Source organism: Melampsora larici-populina (genome assembly GCF_000204055.1).
Source record: "Melampsora larici-populina 98AG31 unplaced genomic scaffold MELLAscaffold_6, whole genome shotgun sequence".
Classification (NCBI taxonomy): Eukaryota; Fungi; Basidiomycota; class Pucciniomycetes; order Pucciniales; family Melampsoraceae; genus Melampsora; species Melampsora laricis-populina.
This window is the reverse complement of record NW_006768770.1, coordinates 1,401,527-1,420,333: the sequence shown is the minus strand read 5'-3', so window position 1 is coordinate 1,420,333 and position 18,807 is coordinate 1,401,527. Positions and strand designations below refer to the sequence as shown.

The 18,807-nt window shown below is 38.1% G+C and overlaps 5 protein-coding genes across 5 annotated transcripts; 2 read left to right on the top strand and 3 right to left on the bottom strand.

The window, feature by feature from the left end:
* Positions 1–83: 83 nt before the first annotated feature.
* MELLADRAFT_94543 (uncharacterized protein) lies at positions 84–2,259 on the bottom strand (the record flags this gene model as incomplete). The annotated part of the gene is made up of 3 exons (XM_007406395.1): positions 84–1,892; positions 2,001–2,151; positions 2,237–2,259. 3 exons carry the CDS (start codon positions 2,257–2,259, stop codon positions 84–86), a joined length of 1,983 nt encoding a protein of 660 aa, XP_007406457.1.
* Positions 2,260–4,282: 2,023 nt separating this feature from the next.
* Positions 4,283–6,061, bottom strand: MELLADRAFT_71069 (putative endoplasmic reticulum translocation complex chain Sec66; the record flags this gene model as incomplete). Its single annotated transcript, XM_007406394.1, has 4 exons — positions 4,283–5,094; positions 5,195–5,485; positions 5,581–5,685; positions 5,798–6,061. 4 exons carry the CDS (start codon positions 5,889–5,891, stop codon positions 4,658–4,660), a joined length of 927 nt encoding a protein of 308 aa, XP_007406456.1.
* Positions 6,062–9,393: 3,332 nt separating this feature from the next.
* On the bottom strand, positions 9,394–12,208 carry MELLADRAFT_115576 (uncharacterized protein; the record flags this gene model as incomplete). The annotated part of the gene is made up of 11 exons (XM_007406393.1): positions 9,394–9,797; positions 9,875–9,917; positions 9,988–10,474; positions 10,556–10,807; positions 10,882–10,990; positions 11,068–11,156; positions 11,279–11,380; positions 11,441–11,565; positions 11,641–11,805; positions 11,881–12,042; positions 12,131–12,208. 11 exons carry the CDS (start codon positions 12,206–12,208, stop codon positions 9,556–9,558), a joined length of 1,854 nt encoding a protein of 617 aa, XP_007406455.1.
* A 330-nt stretch (positions 12,209–12,538) lies between these two features.
* MELLADRAFT_47234 (uncharacterized protein) lies at positions 12,539–14,277 on the top strand (the record flags this gene model as incomplete). The annotated part of the gene is made up of 5 exons (XM_007406524.1): positions 12,539–12,671; positions 12,746–13,222; positions 13,283–13,429; positions 13,509–13,844; positions 13,952–14,277. 5 exons carry the CDS (start codon positions 12,545–12,547, stop codon positions 13,975–13,977), a joined length of 1,113 nt encoding a protein of 370 aa, XP_007406586.1.
* Positions 14,278–14,726: 449 nt separating this feature from the next.
* MELLADRAFT_47231 (uncharacterized protein) lies at positions 14,727–17,563 on the top strand (the record flags this gene model as incomplete). Its single annotated transcript, XM_007406525.1, has 6 exons — positions 14,727–14,791; positions 14,868–14,889; positions 14,954–15,003; positions 15,103–15,165; positions 15,264–16,539; positions 16,621–17,563. The coding sequence occupies 6 exons, from the start codon at positions 14,727–14,729 to the stop codon at positions 17,281–17,283; spliced, it is 2,139 nt and encodes a 712-aa protein (XP_007406587.1).
* Between the last annotated feature and the right edge of the window lie 1,244 nt (positions 17,564–18,807).

The window sequence follows — 18,807 nt, the reverse complement described above, 5'->3', positions numbered from 1 at the left end:
TTCAAGAAGAAATCAAATCAAACAAAAAGAGAAGAAGAAAAGCTTAATTGAAAGTCAACTGTAACAAGATGATCAATATTTTTTTAAAACTTTGGTAAACCCCAAATCTCACGAGCAACAATCAAGGCTCTATGAAGTTTAGTTAAATAAACTCTTTCACCATTCCATTGAGAATAAGAATTATTGAAAGTGGATTTAAGTTTATGACCTATTTCAAGATAAACTTCAGTTGCAGCTCTAACACCCGGTCTAAAAGATTTAGGTAAATTATCTATAGCAAACTTAGATTTTAATTGATAATCTTTAGCTAATAAAAGTAATTTCTCTGCAGCAATTGCATAAGGGAATTGATTTAATTGATCTGATTGAGCTGATTTAAGTAATTCTAAATGAAGTGGTTTTAAAGGTTCATCTGAAGATTTAAACCAACAAGTCGGTAAATAAATTCGACCATTCTTGGCATCTTCTTTTATATCTCTTGCAATATTAACTAATTGTAATGCAACACCCATATCATTTGAAGCACTTAAGATAGATTTAAGAGTTGGGTTTGGTTTGGATGTCATGGAAATCTTTAACATTAAATCTACACACATCTCTCCAACTGAACCGGCTACCCATCTAGAATATTGGATTAAATCGGCTTCTGATTCAATGGTCTTTTGTTGAAATTCTAATGCATCATATGAATATCCATTGATCAATTCATCGAATGGTTGTCTACGTAATTCGTCTTTTAAAGTTGAAAATAAATAAAACGTCGGTCTGGCATGAATCGGGACTTTTTCTTCTATAAACTGATTTAATTTCTTTTCAAAATCTATTGGTTTAACTTCTTGAGATTTAACTTCATGATTCGCTTTAATGACTTTTTTCGATGTTTCTTTTTCTTCTTTTCCTTCTTCTTTTTGTTCTTCTTCTTCGGGCCAAAGTAAATTTAAAAATGATCTACAAACCAAAACCGATTCTTTGGCTGATTTTAAATCTATAGCATTATCAATCAAATCATCTGTTTCTCTACAAAACCCATAAAGAATAATAAATTTAGATCGAATCGATTGATAATTCGAAAAGACTAAACTAGCAGAATAAAAACTTTTCGAAGCTTTACGTAAGAGATCAGAAGTATGAGATAATTGATGAATACGATTTGATAGTTTAGGATTTTGATGATGGTTTATAAGATTTGGTAAATCGATGGCTATTCTAGTCGATTTAAAAAGTTTATAAACATATTCTAGTGAGAATGGTTGATTAGATTGTGAATGATGTCTTGATGATGATGATGATGATGAAACAAGTTCAGGCCAAGTATTAATGATAGCTTCAATCTTTTCAAATGCAGCTAAACCAAAAACTAAGATCGTATTGGTAATCAAAAAGAAAAAAGCTTCTTCGATTGGTAAATCAGGCCAAACGAAGATACCTAAACTAGTAGGAATCGAAATCGACCAAATCCCTCTACGTAAAGCAATTATATCAATAGCACAAAGATAAAGTGTTGGTAATAAGATTGAATAAATAATAGAAGTTGGTCTTAATAAGATATGATCACCTGCTATTGTCCAAAGAAAACAACAAACAGGTAAAGCCCAAAAACCAATACAAGTAATATAAAACTCATGAGTGTTGGGTTTAGATTTAAACCAAGATAAGATTGAAAATCCTCCAAAAAGATAAGTAGGTGACCATCTTAAAAATGACCAAAGTTTAGGATATTTAATTGGAAATGAATTCGGTTTTGGTAAAAGATATAAAGATGGTAAGATTGGAAATGTAAAGATGTTATATAGATATCCAGTTAAGAAGGTTTGAATTATAAAAAAGAAAACTTCTTCGATTGGTACACCAAAGATAGTTGCAGTAACAGCCCATGGAGCATAAGTCCAAGCCTGGAACGATAAAATGATCGAGAAAGATAAAGATAAGTTGATGAATGGTCAGTTAACAGGATTACTTTTTGATCTTGAAAAGATGTTTGAAAGAAAATATTAACTGACTTTGTGATGAATGATGTAGCTATCCCATGGTAAGGTGTATAAGACAGCCACGACAGTTAAGAACGAGTACCTGAAGCTATCAGCAGGTGATAAGATCGGTCTTAATACTCCAAAAAGAGTCAAGGTGGGAGGAAGCGTGAAGCATAGATGACTAAAAAAATCCGAGCATGATGGTTGGTAAGTTGATGTTGAAGTATAAGTGGTTATGTTGTATCGAAGAAAGAAAAGTGACTTACAACATCCAATACGTCATCAACATTTTCGGACGAGGTTTCCAATGGTGAAAAGTATCTAAAGCTTCTTGTAAGATTGATGTCGAATGAGTTGAATTGAGGAAAAGCTTGATAGAAAGTAGTGAAGAGAAAGAAATCAAGTCTTCTCTGAATGAATTCCTTAAAGAAATCGGGTTTCAAATTTCTAGAGACAAACTCCTTTCTAGATTTATCAGATCAAATCACCAAAAGTTAAATGAAACTCAATGTCATAATTCTCAGAGACAGTCGAGCATTTTATGTTGAATTTAAAGCTTAAAATATTTTCCGATTGGTGTAAAAACTCCGTGAATCTGGTGGAAATGGTTGAAAAGCTGAGCAGAAAAATTGATGAAAAAAAGGATACACTAACAGTGACACCCCTTTGTCCGACCGAATATCTGTAATCTATTCTTCAAAGGATGATAAAATATTAAATAGTGTTGTAGACTCTAGAGCTCTACATATCGCTTACAAATATTATATCCAAAAATACTTGTTCTTACTCTTATGAAACTTTTCAAATCTTGAAAGTACGTAGCGTACTAATTCCCCACAACAGGCCGGTGTTTAAGCCAGGCGACTTGATTATCAGATGAGATGAGAAAAGATAGAAAAGATCTTTAGCCGCAGGATTTGTATTGTAAAGTACATGACCATCGAGCTGAGTACCATGTAGATCGCGAGAAATGATCCATCAAAAAGACACTGTATATCACCACCGATCAAGGATTGTGCCGTGCGTTTGATCAAGCAAAGTCAAAAAAGATATCTTGTATGCATTGGGGGTTTGATTGGAGAACTACTTAAAACATCATCAGACTTTTGTAATCGGTTCAAAGTGCCATCCCCGCTCCCTTGTTACATACTTTCTTTATCAAAAAGCTTGTCCAAATTTTCCCGCAAAACTCGAACAGTCTGGCGTGGAATTTTCGACAAGCTTTGTAAGAACGTCAGTAGATGATCTCATTCTGATCAAATCAAATCGAATCATGTATCTATATGAAGATAATAAATTCAATCAGCCCATTTAAAAACATTGTTGTGACAAACAAGTGGCGAATCAGGAAACTTGTTATTATGCTTATCACTTGATGCCATTGATGCCATTGGGGACATATGTTGTACAATCATATATGATGCCGACAGGTTTCAAAAACTTTGAACCACAAAATCGCGAGAAAATCACCGCCTTGATTATTTGTTTGTGACTTTCGATCCTGACAGTAGTATTACTCAGCCAAATTGACTATGCGGATCAATCTTTGACACCGTCAATCGATACTCTCAATTACTCTCAGGATCGAAATATGTAGAAAGAACCCCAATAAATGAAAGAAATCGTAAGGAAATCTTTGTTGGGGGTCATCGATCCATAGATAGGAAAGGATGAACCTCAGCTGGCTTTGTTTGTAAGATTTAATACTGAGCTATGTACCTCACCATGATTCTACCGGTACACAACCTTGATCAGTTTTAGATAAATTAGAAGAGAAGTATTGGAAACCAAATTGAAAAATAATCAGTTAGGGCAAGAGGATTCCCACAAAGTGATTTGGTAGGAATATCAAAGAAAGGATGGTTCGGTTAATCAGTTATGTTGTGTCCATCAGTGGCAAGTACATGAAGTCCAATTCAGAACTTGTCTTCAAGTTATAGCGAACCGTATTGCTCCTTCTCTGAGATGAACTATTGAGACATACGATTGGTGTCAAATTTCGTTCAGCTCGTGATCTGCTTGGATTGATCGATTCTCCTGCTGAGCTTACATGGATGATTGCTTGATCAGGTCAATCCGTGTTCACTCCGAATGGCGACTTCTTTAGATGAGAGAATTCTTTCATACTGTGCAGACAGTGAGCCGATGTCTGGCTGCCCCGCCCGCCCACACCGAGGATACGCATATGTGATAGGGCGAAACTCTCAGATCATCAGAAGATAAGTATACGAAAGTCCGATGCTCCCCACTATATCGCCTTCTCCGTAAACTCAATCAAGTCCCTCGCTAAACTGCACTGGCCCTGGAGTGGTAGCAGACAAATAGCTTATTGATCCCAAGCAAAAAAGTCTATGAAATTATCTGATGGATGATTTATCTACATACACATTGCAGAACAGAATGGATCTCACAATTGAACAAATAGAATTGTGGACTTTTTAAGTTTTGAGGTCTAAAACATATCCATCAATTAGATCCTCTCAATTTATCATCAAGATCAAACTCAAAATCATCAGTTCTATTGAAAAACCTCTCTTGAATTTGAAAAAAAAATAAAGAAAAATAAAAGACCCAAATCCAGAAAAAAAGATCATGAGCTTTTTTTGCAATCAATACTTTGTAATTCAACCCTTCCCTTCAAACCCTTTCTCCCCCAAAAAATCTCTAATCAGATAGAAAGTTTCCAATCATGCTTTCTTTTTCCTTTTTGGTTTTTTCTTCTTACTAGCAGAAAGAGAACCAGCCTTAGACATCGGTCTAGAATCACCTCCTTCACTTCCACTTTCAACATCTTCAGTTTCAGGTGTACGAGGTGTACCACCATTACTAACACTCCTTCCTCCACCTCCAATACTACTATTAACTGAATCAGGTGGTCGATTGTCATTCTTAGAAGGTGTAGATACGACCGATCCTTTGCCTTTTTTCCCATTTGCTGCTTGTTGTTGTTTTTGTTGCTCTAGTAGTTGTTGCTTAGCTTGAGCTGCTTTGATGGCATCTAACATGGCTTGTTTTGCTGGTGATGGTGCTGCTACTGGTTTTGGCTGTGCTGCGGGTATGGCGGCCTTTGAATTTAGGATCGAAAGTTCACTCGGATTGTAAAAATCAGATGAAGGGATCGTTGCTAAATTTGATTCAAGAATGAACACGAAAAGATCAAACATCAGTCTCATTGAATTTCTTATGATCAAACAAGATTTCAATCAGATCAAAGAAGACCTTACCTTTCAACTTTCGATTTTTTTCAATATCTTTATAAATCTCTTTAGCCTTAATAGCTTGAGCAGCTTCTGCAGCCACACTAAAGATCATTTGACCCCAACCTTCGGCAAATTCATTCGCTTCAGAAACCACTTCTGATAATTCTAATTCTAATTCTTTTTCTCCTATTGCTAATCTTTCCCAAAGATCATCTCCTACTTGTCCTTTTTGTAATAAATTCGTCATAGCTTGTTTAGCTTCTTTGATGGCCCAGATTCGTTGTACATCTGTAATCGCTCTTGCAATCAATGCAGCTTAAACCAGAAAAGGTACATTCAAATCAGTGTTGCGTCAAGGATTTTTTTGGTTTGGTTCGATGGAAAGCTCGAGTATGATGGAAAAAACTTACAAACTAGAACCGGTTGTGGAGGTGGTGGGTCCATACTCAATAGACTCACGTAAAGATCTCGAGCCGTGTGAGGTTCCGGAAACCATGGTGGTGGTGGTGGTCGGCCTAGAACACCACATTTCAACAATATAAAAGTTAGTATTAAGCTTCTCCGATCAAATAGAACATTCATGTGAAAAGAAGATCAAGTGAAGAATCCATAAAACCTTCAACTTACGCAAGGCTCGATTACGATAATAACGGGAGAAGAGCCAAAGTAGCCCAAAGAGAAAGGTAATGTAGGCGAATGGAACATATAATGGTAGAGCCATACTTCTTGATCCAAAGGTTCGAAGGACTCGAGACAATCTAATTGAGGGCTTCGCTGAATGGTCGAATCAATCGGAGAGAAACCAACCGAGAAAATGGTGAGAGTGTGGTGTTCAAGCTGAGATGGATGACTGGAAATTCTTATTTTCCAATTTACCACCCGTGTTCGATCTTAAGGCGGTGATTGACTACGTGTAGGTTAATGACTTAAAATATTTGTCTATAACCGTTAAGTACATAATCCTTGACACTTAAATAACCTGTATTCACAACCTCAAAGCTGCTCAAAGCTGCTCAAAGCTGCTCAAAGCCAGACAAGTTTTAGCGACTGTTGCGATCTATCTGTTGCGCAGCGCGCTACATATAGGAATCCAGGATGCGGGTATTGCACCACACTCAGATAGATCACATTCCTTTCAACAAAATTTCTTAAATGTCAGACCAACCAACGCTTGCTTGAATCCCCCACTCACCTGAGGCTGGATGGCATGAGTTGATCAGCACCCATCCTCAAAGTTCAATTTGGTCAAAAACAACAAAACATGTGCTGACGTGTGTGGTATTGCAAACACATGATGTTGGTTCCTTGAGGCTTCTAATTAGTATCAGCAAAGCCTCATTATATTTTCTTTGATTTTTGTAAGCTCACATTTCACCTCCTTCAACAAGGCCAAAGACTTTTCACAAAAACTGGGTCTCCTACCCTAGTTGCCAAAAAACACTAGTGAATCAAGGTGCCGGTTTCAAATAAAATCATTGAAAAAATATCATCACTTTTTATGATTGCAAATTATTTATTACCAGATATATACCCAAGTGAATAGTGGCTCACAATCTTTCCTTGTAAAACCCCAACCTAAGAAAGGAGTGATGTTTGGATTTCTCAGAAAGACAGCCAAATGTGTTTTTGTTTTTTTCTTGTAAGAAAATGAATCTGTGAGCTTTTTACCAATGCCTAAGAGTATATATGCCACAGGTAATTGAAGTCACAAAATTACATGACCATTCTCTCAAAGATTGTGATAAGGTCTTACACAGAACCAGCCCACCAATTATGGGCACTCAGAGTATTGGAAAACATCTTATGCACACTACACTTCTGGTCAACTGCAAGGTACCAAGATCACAAAAGGGAACCATTCTTATCCTCCCATTCACCTCTTGATCCTTCCATCCAAGATAAACATGACCTACCCACCTGACAGTCTTGATTTGACAGCCTTGGGTCTATTGAGGCAAGTGTTGTGAACTTTATCAGAGGTCCTGGTGTTCTGGGTTCTTGTGTTCACATTGCCAATTGGCATATGAAGAAGAAAAGGGAAAGGGTTCTCAAGTTGCTAAATGTAAAACTTTAACTATACTATAATCTGTGACATGGTTGTTACAGGTTTTTAAGATTGTAAGGTAGCCCACTTGTAAACACATGTCCTAGCATCATAGCATATGAAGTCATATGGACCATTATTCTACCAGATTATGGTAGAATAGAATCTCTGTGCATACCAACAGCAAGAGATATAAAGAAAATCTCACTACTCAATGTCTACATTTTGCATTTGGGTTCTTGCTTCTTTCATTGGACTATGATTGAAACAGCTCAGGGCCTGTAAGAACACTTCAAGGAACATGTTTCTGGCTATGAGTAGTGTAAATATAATGACATTTCTTGAGCACCATCCAGATTCTACATAGCCAACAAGATCCAATTTCAACTTGAGTATTTATACAATCTTCAAAGATAAATAGACAGTATTGAATTATAAGTTGAGGAAAGGAATTTCAAGAAATTTTAATTGTTGTAATTGAGGTTAAAGAAATGGAGGTGCAGTGGTGCAAGTTGTGTTTCTTTTTGTACCTTATTTGTTGCTGTGTCCTGACTCTTAAATCTTTCTTTCAGTGATGTTGCCATACATCTGATCTTTGTATGTTCACTGTTAGAATGATACCCTTGATATCTGACTCAATCTCATTATATAATCTGTTACTCCCAAGCTCTGTGCCTTTTTGTGTATAATATGGAAGCTTGTTACTATTTTTTATCTTTTCAAATCCTGCTATTTGGCAGATGAGTTCTGATACTCTTCACACATCTTCCATCATAAATTTCTTTTGCTCATGTGATCTTTCATCTACATCTTGACTCCCCTTTACACAAGTTCTTTTTGCAGAAAAGCAAGAAATGTAGTTGATCAGAACCTGTGGTACACACCTAGCTTACAATGCTATTAACCAACACATTTGCCAAAGTTGCACCCCATGGATAGTGAGATCAAGCCTTTGATTATCTAAGGTTTTATACTTTGCACTGTACATTTAGGGTATGTGGGGTTATAGCTCAGATAACAGTTTTCCATGTTAGAAAAGTGTTGTGTTTTATTGAAAAAATCATATTTTTAGATATTGTGCACTAACATCTCTCACATCATGCTTCATTAACAACACAATATGCCAAGACTGGTTTCTTTACTTCTCATAAAACAAGTGAACACCATAGATGGTGGTGGGGAATTCTGGTAGTGCCAGTGAAACTTTGAAAGATACAAATGAACCAGGTAAGTTGCTTTGAAAAGTGTCAGTATGATTCATTTTTAGTCCTGAACTTAATGTAATTTCAATACAAGTCAAAGCCATGTATGGCAAGCTAAGGGCCCGTTCGGCTGGATTTCGAAAAAATTGTTACACAAAAACGATTTTTCGATCTGCCCCTTGAAAAAGGGGCAGATTGAAAAACTCGAAATTTTGCTTTTTCGTTTACCGAACAGTCAACCAAATCGGTCAACGAAAAATTGAAATGGAGGGGCAAATGAGCCCAAAAACTGTTTTTGGTCTCAAAAACAGCCTCAGGGCTGTTTTTCAAAAGTGAAGATTTTTTGATCAAATACCGTCTTTGGGTATGGATCAAATACGGTTTCCGAACGCTGGTGTTTTTGGCAAAAGCCAAATACGTTTTTGACCCAAATATCGTATTTGGCTTTGGTGGGGTATTTGGCCAAATACGATATTTGGAACCCAGCCGAACGGGCCCTAAGTATGCATGTATCTAGTTGTTATCCGCAAAGCTCTCTCAGTGGCTGGCATGAGGATGGCTACAGTCCAAGGGGTTGAGGGGTGAGAATAATGCCCACTTCCACCAAAAATACCAATTTTTTTGTCCAAATTTGAATTTTTATGGTTTTCTTGAGCTGTATAATGGGTTTTGAACTCTTGGTTTGTGAGTTGTTCAAGTGCTTAAATGCATAGTAAATGGTGTAATTTTAAAGCCATGAAAAATTTGTGTATGAGGTCTGTATTATGGATACGGAAGGTTCATATGCCTGGGGTTTTGAGAAAAAAATGCAGAAGGGCCCACACGGCTTCATGAACACCATCTTGAGGTTCTCCCTAGAAAAATGTTCAAGGAATTCACTGTTGAGTCAAGTGGTTTCGAGCAGCAAAGCACAAAGGAATTTCAGAAAGCAGTCTTTCAATATGAGAAGGTCTACTGTTCCAATACCTGTCTTGTTAAATGTTTAAATTTTATCTTTACATCCTTCTCTTATCTCCATTTCCTCTTACCAGATCAGATCACTCTATCTTACAGAACTACTTCCACGACCATTCCATAATATGATTCAATACACTCTTCAAACAGCCTGATATATAAACACTCACCCTCAACCTGTTGCTTCAACCCCTACCACCAAACATCCCACCTAAATTACCCATACCCATTTGTTCCATCATTCTTTTCATAGTCTCAGGATCTGGCATTTGACCTGAACCTAAACCAGGCATCATTCCTGCCAGTCCTCCAGGACCACCTGCGGCACCGGCGGCTGCTGCTCTTCGAGCACGAGATGCTGCCGAACTGGTTACCCCTCCATTTCGTTGTGCTGCTTGTGAAAGTGCATGGAATGCATCCACTCCACCTAAATCAAGACAAGAGATTTGAATAGATGAGCATCTTGACTTGTTTGACTAATTGACTCTCGGTGAAAATATTTACCAGCATCCTCGATTTGCTTCCGAACCGCAGCTGGTGCTTGACGCTATCAGGTAAATGAAATCATGAGCGAATCTACCATTTAATACGAAACGAGTGACTTTCGAAATACTTACCAAGACTTGTTGACGTTGTGCAGGATTCATCTTGACAAGTTGTTCAATAGTAACCTGCTGTTGCTTAATTCTTCCACCTCTTCCAGCACCAGCACCACCAGCAGCTTTAGCAGCTTGTTGTTGTGCAGCCTTCAAAGCTTGCTGTTGTTCCCACTTTCGTTTCCCACCTGCTGTCTTCACCATCGTAGCCACCATCACATGTTGTGCAATCATCGCTTCTACTTCATCTACACTTGTCCCACTCCCTCTAGCTATTCTTAAGATTCTAGGATGAGGTTCACGTGGTACGCCTTCATCCATACCATTCGTGTCTTTCTTTTGAGCTTTGGGTGCACGGAAAAGTTGTCCATCTGAATCTAGTTCTTTAGGTGACATGGCATCGAAGATGAATAACATTCGTTTCATCTTTGATGACATATCGTCATCGTTTCCTCCAAACATCGCACCCATACCTGGAATCATAGAAGCAATTTTACTCAAAGGGCCCCTGTAAAGCAAAAAAAAATCGAAATCAGAAGCATGATCAAATCTGCCATGATCAGATACGAACTGTGATAGCCCTACTCACATCTGGGCAACATTGGTCATTTGATCTCTCAGATCTCTTAAAGTAAATTCACCACGTTCCATTCTTTCTCTCATCTCTTCACGTTTATGAGCTGGTGTAGACTGTTGAAGGTCTTGCATTTTTTCAAGAAACCCATCCACATCTGCCATCCCTAATACTTTACTGATAAATGGACCTGGACTGAATCGTTCAAGATCATGAATGTGTTCTCCAGTACCGATAAACATGATCGGTGTTTGTGTTGCTGCCACACTGCCACATTGGAGACGATAGTCAGCTTGATATAGATGGATATGTTGGTCCTCCTAGGGGCTTTTCTGACTAACGCTGAAATCGCACCACCACCCTTAGCATGTCCATCCATTTTAGTAACAATGATCGCACCAAATCCCGCCGCTTCTTTGAATGCTCGGGTTTGGGCCTCTGCGGCTTGGCCTATCCATTACGCTCAACACATATTAGATAACACTGCTCTGATCTATTCGAAAAGGTCAAGCCAAATTTAAACTCACCGATCGCTCCATCAAGAACCATTATTGTCAAATTAGGCTGAACGGCTGATGAGATCTGTTTCATTTCTTCGAATAATTCGGTTTCTTGACTTTTGAGGGATAGTGTGTGTGGAGAATAGAAGGCCCACTACGGGGCAGAGTGAATTTGTGAGCTTCGAAATTATGCAAGTCACTCAGATGTTGAAATTATGTTCTGGGATGAATTATTCACCGATGTCGACCAGAAGTATCCACAATGATGACTTCAAATCGTTCGCGTTTGAATTTTGTAACACCAGCTGCTGAAATACGAATCGGATCTGTTTCGGTATGTCTAATTTAGGTACGAATCAATTGACTTGAAATCTTCTCTATCTTGATAGCAGAGACTCACGATCCAAAGAAAGGAACCTTTGCTCTAGCTGCATTCTGTTTAAGTTGATCAAATGCACCAGCTCTAAAAGTATCGGCACAGACTAAAGCAGTTCTAAAACCTTTTCGTTGATAATATACAGCTAACTAAACAAAGAAAGAAGAAAGTATCAATGATTAAATCAGAATTGAAAAACAAAGTCAGTTTAGATGTAAGCTCACTTTTGTGCAACTTGTAGTTTTTCCACTTCCTTGTAACCCTACAAACATAATCACATTTGGTTTTCCTTTCTTCGGCTGCCAAGGTAGAGCAAGTGAGCTAGAGGAAGTCGCATCTGAAGAAGCAGCTGTTGGATTAACGAGTGCTACTAGTTCATCATAAACCGTCTGAAAAGGAAGAAGTTACAAGTTAGTGGTATATACTAAATGAGCTTGGGAGCTACTGAATTGAATTTACAATACCTTTTGGACTAATTGTTTTTGTTTTGCAGGAGAGGAAATAAGTTTTTCGAGTTGAGGTGTGACTTTAGATTTAACTCGATTTCGTAAGTTTGAAACTAATCCAACATTAACATCAGATCCTAGCAGAGCAGTAGCGAGACCTTTGAGTAAGCTATCGACCGCCTGTGATTAATTAATGTAAAGCGATAGGAGAAGTGCCGGGTCAATATTGATCTCATTGAAGGTCTGAGCAGTAGATGATGTCTTTAACCTTTTCATCGATGAGTGGTGTTCGTTGTAGATCAGCAAATGCAGCATTTATTTTCTTTCCTAAGTCTGCTAATACCATCTTTTGGATCGAAGTTGGTTTTTGAAGTTGATGAAGTGGAATACTTGGATGAATGCGTTGGCAATGGCATGAACTTGAGTCTTGATGCTTTGAATGACATTTCTGCTGGACCCGAAAGGACCTGCGAGGAACCCGACTCCGCATACCCTCTACAAAAGCCACGATGGCCAAATTACTCGACTGGTCACTGCATTCCGCTTTTTGTTCGTCATTGACCGATCGATCGACGCAATCTCAACCTGGCAGAATCCAGTCAACTTCGGCAATTCAAAAGTAGACTCAAAACTATGAGTATATCTTGAGTGTATCATACCCTCATCACTTCATTTCAAGGAAATGTCTTTCTATCCCGACTTTTTACTTGCCAACGCAACTCGAATTACCTCCATCGAGTCAACCCTTCGAACTGCTACTTGGTTTTTACCTGGTCGATTTAAAGATGCTGAATTAGCATCAGAAGCATGTCAGTATACTGAAGACATATATCCTTGGCTAGATGATCATCTCTTTTGACTGATGTGATTCCCAAATCAACAGTGTTCTCTGCGCTGAACATTGTGAGCAGCTATCATGATTCGGTGATTACCAAGGCTGCCGAAAGTCTTCCTGCAGCCTCTAGACCACCTTCATCATCTCATAATCGCTATACTGCAGCTTGGTCCGAAAAATCAAATTCCTACAAAACACTTGCCCATACTTTATCAATTCTAGAAAATACTCAACGACTTTTTGAAATGTGGGCTCGTAGACGACTTGGTTCTAAAGGTCGTTGGCGAATCGTACTCTTCATTGAATGTCTCAAAGCTTTTTTGAGATTACGACTCGTACGTCTTACAGGTCGAATGATTATTGCTCCTAGTCTTCCAGAACGAACTGTAGATCCAGCTATCCTAGATGCCCACCGCCCTGTCCTACATGGTCAACCACCGAACGCTCAACTCGTCCTACCAAGCCCTAGTCAGGCTACAAGCTGGACTGGATCACGTACTGGATTCGAACGTCCTTCTATTGCTAGTTTACGTACTTCGACAACAGATCCTAATGCTCGTCTTCATAGTCGATCAAACCCACTAGTACCTCCAAACGTTGTGAATGATTTCCTTGCTCGAAGAGCTCTTACACCTGAAGAGATGTGTAAACCTCGTGAATTGGTTCATAAGCTTCGATCAAATCGAGCTCAACTTGCTGAATTTATCTGGAACCTTCGCCCGGTTATATATGGTAAGTTGAAATTATTCCCTAAATGACATTTAATCTGCATACACTTTATCTGACCGTTTTGTGTTTATGCGTTTGATAGTACTCGCCATCAATCGTTATGGTCAACGACACGTAGCCCCATTCTTATGTTCTCTCTCAATAGAATATTTATCATATTCACTACGACAAGCAAGTTTACAAGAACCTAATTCGCATCAATTTCGACCTAAAACTAGCAATCGACCTTCATTCCTTTCAGACTTGGAAAAGAATGAATTACTTAATCGACAAAAAGCCTTTTGGCAATACTTCTTACGTGGTCCACTTTGGGCTTTATGGACTCAACCTAAATTAAGTAGACTTGCTCAACGACTTTCTAATAAACCTTTACTTAATCTCGTTTCTACTTTCCTCGATGATTATATTCCTTTGATCGGTTTGTGGTTTTCTCTTGCTATATGCTTTACTTTTTGTCTTTGCGAATACTGACTTCATTTGATTTTTTTACCTTTGCTTGGGGGGTTTTGATTTCATATTCATCAGATGAGTATTATTATTACTCTTCCTGAAAGTCTGCTTAGCACATCTTATCATTTATCTACCATCAGTTTTTACTTGCATAAGCACGTAGTAACTGTTGATCTGAACTGTAATATTTATTAGACATTTTCCCTTCATATCCCAAAAACCGTTGTGTGTGTTCACCTTTCAACCACACCTATTACAGATGAGCATCACGAAATTGGGAGTCAAGATGAGATCATTTATCTCCTTGTATGTGTCTAGCGCATGAACAGTTTTCTATTTTGCTATATATATGTGTGTGTGGATGAAGAGACAATGTCATTATTACTATGAGATCAACCTGGATTGGCCTGGTCGTAACAGGCCTAAGTGGTTTAGTAATGGGAATCCTTGCGTGTCTTATTCCCAATGTGAGATGAGATGGAAATTCTTATTGATCATGATCCCATGAAGCTACTTCCAACTGATTTGCTTCAAAAGGAAGGCAGGGTGATGTTTTGATTGTGATTGAGGATACTTAGCTTAAGTTACACTAAGGTTTAAGCTAGGTTTTGATTTTGGATTACGTTGATTGGTCCGCATCGACCCGTTTAACACCACTCTCACTCGGATTTCATCTGCTTCGTCAACAGAACTCCAACCAAAAGAGAAGTCAACAGCTTTCTCCATCATGCTTCGTAGTTCTATTCTTTCCTCTACTTCTTCAATATCTCGTCGATCAATCAATAAACTCAATGTATCCAACACTCTTAAAGCGACAGCTGGCTTTAGTACTTCTTCAATTCGTAATGGTATGATTGAGTTAGAGATCGATGGAAAGAAAGTTGAAGTTGAACAAGGAAGTGCTTTAATTCAAGCGTAAGTTTTTTGAAAAGATTGGCTATCATTTTTTTATTTTTTGGCTGATTTTCCATTGATTGTGGTATATCTTTAGATGCGAGAAGGCAGGTGCTACAGTGAGTAGACTTATGACTTGTGACCCTTTAGTTTGGAAGATATTTATTAATGATTTTTCAATAGATCCCTCGATTCTGTTATCATGATCGATTGGCTATCGCTGGAAACTGTAGGTGAGTAGAAAAGTTTGGATTGGGATCTCAAGCATGACTCGATCAGTTTTGGACGCTTATGGATTGGCACTCGATTATTTCTTTCTTGGTTGAATCTAGGATGTGTTTGGTGGAAGTGGAACGTTCTCCTAAACCAGTAGCTTCTTGCGCAATGCCAGCAATGTAAATCCATCACTTTTTCTTTCTTCTCTGATCTACCGATCAATCCGAAGAGCATTAGACTGACACTGACTTGAGAATACGTGAACTATCAAAAACAGGCCTGGCTCCAAAGTCTTCACCAACACTCCTTTAGTTCATAAAGCACGTGAAGGAGTCATGGAATTCTTATTAGCGAATCATCCACTTGATTGTCCGATTTGTGATCAAGGAGGAGAATGTGATTTACAAGACCAATCAATGAGATATGGATCCGATCGATCAAGGTTTAAAGAATATACTGGAAAACGAGCAGTAGAAGATAAAGATTTAGGACCGATTGTGAAGACGGTGATGACGAGATGTATCCAATGTACAAGATGTGTTAGGTTTGCGAATGAAGTAGCCGGAGTAGAAGAGTTTGGTACTACTGGTAGAGGAAATGATATGCAGATTGGAACTTATATTGAAAGAACTTTGAATAGTGAATTGAGTGGGAATATAATTGATCTATGTCCGGTTGGAGCTCTTACTTCTAAACCTTATGGGTTTACGGCTAGACCTTGGGAATTGAAGAAGACTGAAACTATTGATGTGATGGATGCTCTTGGAAGTAATATTAGGGTCGATTCTAGAGGATTACAGGTCATGAGGATTCAACCTAGAATTAATGAGGATGTCAATGAAGAATGGATCAGTGATAAGACTCGATACGCTAATGATGGTTTGAAGACACAACGATTGACTGCACCACTCATCAAACAAGGTGATAGGTTTCAACCTGCGAACTGGACCGAAGCCTTGACAGCTATTGCCGATGGATTGAAGTCAAGTGGAGCTCACGGCAACGAGATCAAAGCGGTTGCTGGTGCTCTTGCTGATACCGAATCATTAGTCGCTTTAAAAGATCTGATCAACAAGCTCGGATCGGACAATACGACCCTTGAATCACCTCTAGGTGATCGTCTACCAGCTCATGGTGTCGATTTCAGGAACAATTACGTTTTCAATTCGACTATCAATGGTGCAGATGAAGTCGATTATCTCTTACTCGTTGGTACCAACCCTCGACATGAAGCGGCCGTACTAAACAGTAGATTCAGAAGAACTTATATTAATCAAGGATTGAAGGCAGGATTGATTGGAGAAGAATTTGAAAGTGTATTTGAGATTGAGAAACTTGGTGATGATTTATCAGCAGTCAAAGAGTTTGTTGCAGGAAAAGGAACGTTTGCGGAATCATTTAAGAAAGCAAAGAAACCTATGATTGTGATTGGAAGTGCAGTAACTGAACATGTGGATGGATCTGAGATTTATTCAACCTTGGCTAAATTTGTTGAGGAGAATCAAGCTCAACTATTGACGGATGAGTGGAATGGGTTCAATGTATTACAAAGAGTGAGATTGTCTTCTACTGTATGTGATCATGATATGTGTTTACGAAAGTACTGATCATTTTTTGAATCATTTTTGAAACAGACTGCCTCAAGTACAGCTGCATATGATATCGGATTTGTGCCATCAGGATCAGCTGGTGAAGCAACACCAAAATTCATTTATCTATTAAATGCGGATGATTTTAACCCGAATACGATCCCGAAAGATGCCTTTGTAGTATACCAAGGACATCATGGAGATTTAGGAGCAAGATATGCCAATGTATGTTTACCTGGACTTGCTTATACCGAAAAATCATCAACATGGGTCAATACAGAAGGTAGAAGTCAATTAGGTAGAACAGCAGTTTCATCACCTGGTTCATCAAGAGAAGATTGGAAGATCATTAGAGCGATTTCAGAAATCCTTCAAGTACCATTACCTTATGATGAACTAGTTCAATTAAGGAATCGAATGTGGGATGTTTGTCCAACATTAGTTAGATATGATGAATTAGTTAAACCGATCAATTCGATTGAAGCCATTCAATCACTTGCTTCATCATCCAAACTTAAAAAATCAGATTTGATAGGAGGTAGATCAGGTGGATTAAAGAAACCTATTGAAGATTTTTATTTAACTGATCCGATCTCTAGAGCTTCGGTGACTATGGCTAAATGTTCTAAAGCTTTTACTAAAGGAGAATGGAAATCACCACAAAAAGATGAGAAAACATCTGAGATGAGTTTGGCTTCTTTTGGTTAAGTTTATGTTTTTCCAAAAAGAAAAAAAATGATTATTACTCATCACTCATATATATATACGTAACATTGAAAAAGAATAGAATTAGATTGGGTGAAGTTTGTTTCAATCTTTTTTTCGATAGTTCACATATAATATGTGTTTGTTTTGTTAAAAATCTTTTTTTTTCCTGATATCGATTTCTTTACATGATTCTTTTTTCTTCTTTTTTTCTTCTTTGCAGTGTGTTTTGATTTGATACTTCTTTTAGATTGTTTTCTTTTTGTAAAGAATTATAAAATTCATATCATTTGAGTAAAGAAAATTGTGAGGTCCAAATAAGAAAAGAAAAGGAAGGAAATATCAACCGGTACATATGTATACATATATGAATTTTAAAAGTGATTCTGGTTGAGATTGGTTTATTACATAGCAATATTGGGGGAAATTGGTGTACTTGGAGAGTTCTTATGAAGAATGGGCATTTGAGAGAAATCGGTTTTTTTTTGTATATTCCAAACCCGTTTGAGAGATCTTTAGTGTTACAATTGTTGAGAGCTTGATGGATGTCAAACGCGCAATGATATGTATCATATTTTTTCTCTCGAAGAGAATTTGAGATATCAAATTGCACAATGTATACGATTGGATGATGTTCACGGATGGTGGGAAGTTGCAACTATCGACTAACTTAACTAAGCCCCCTCCTAGTGCCCGGGGGAAAAAAACGCAACAAACCCCGGAGGCACAGAGGGGACTTACATGCAATGTCCGTTTTCTTGGTGACGAGGTAAATTCACTTTTGGTGGTAAAAAAAGGTCCACCAATAATTTTTTTTTGTCTAATTATGAAATTTCTTGTATCTCCAATATGCTGTGTGCCAGCTTCTTGCGCATCTTTCCCTCCGCTCACATTTCTCCTTCTTTGTGAAATGAAAAACTTTTCATTGGGCTCCAAATGAGCTCTTTTCGAAATTGGGTTTTCTGAATTGCTGCGAGGTTACACTTGTTGTTTGTGTATGTAATCTCAAAACCGAATTTGGAATCCATCAAAAGTTGTGAGCCTTCACAATTCAAGATTGTCTGGCCCGGTCTAGACATTTCCAGCCAGCTCTTAGGACCTTCTCTTGAACCATGTCATCAAAGTACAAGTAGATTAGAGCCCGGTGATTGACAGGTAGACCAGCAAGGCTGGCTGAGCAATGACTTGGGCTACCTAGGCAGGAAGTTATTAATATTTGTTCTATCACTATATATCTTGTGTCTCCCTTTCTCGTGGCCTTTTGGCTCTTGCCCATTCATCTTTGATCTTCAATTCTTCTCAAGCACCTGCTTCCTTGATCCAATTTTTGATTACTCATTCAAATCCTCACAATCAAAACATGTCCTCTACCAACATACCAACCAGTATCCTGCCAGCGGGCAAAGAACCCCAAGAAGCCCAACACGGGGCAGAAGCACAAGAAGACCAAAACAACCCAGCAAAATCCAAAAATCGTACAGTTGACATATGTGATTATATCCAAAAGATGGGGTCAGATCCGAAAAA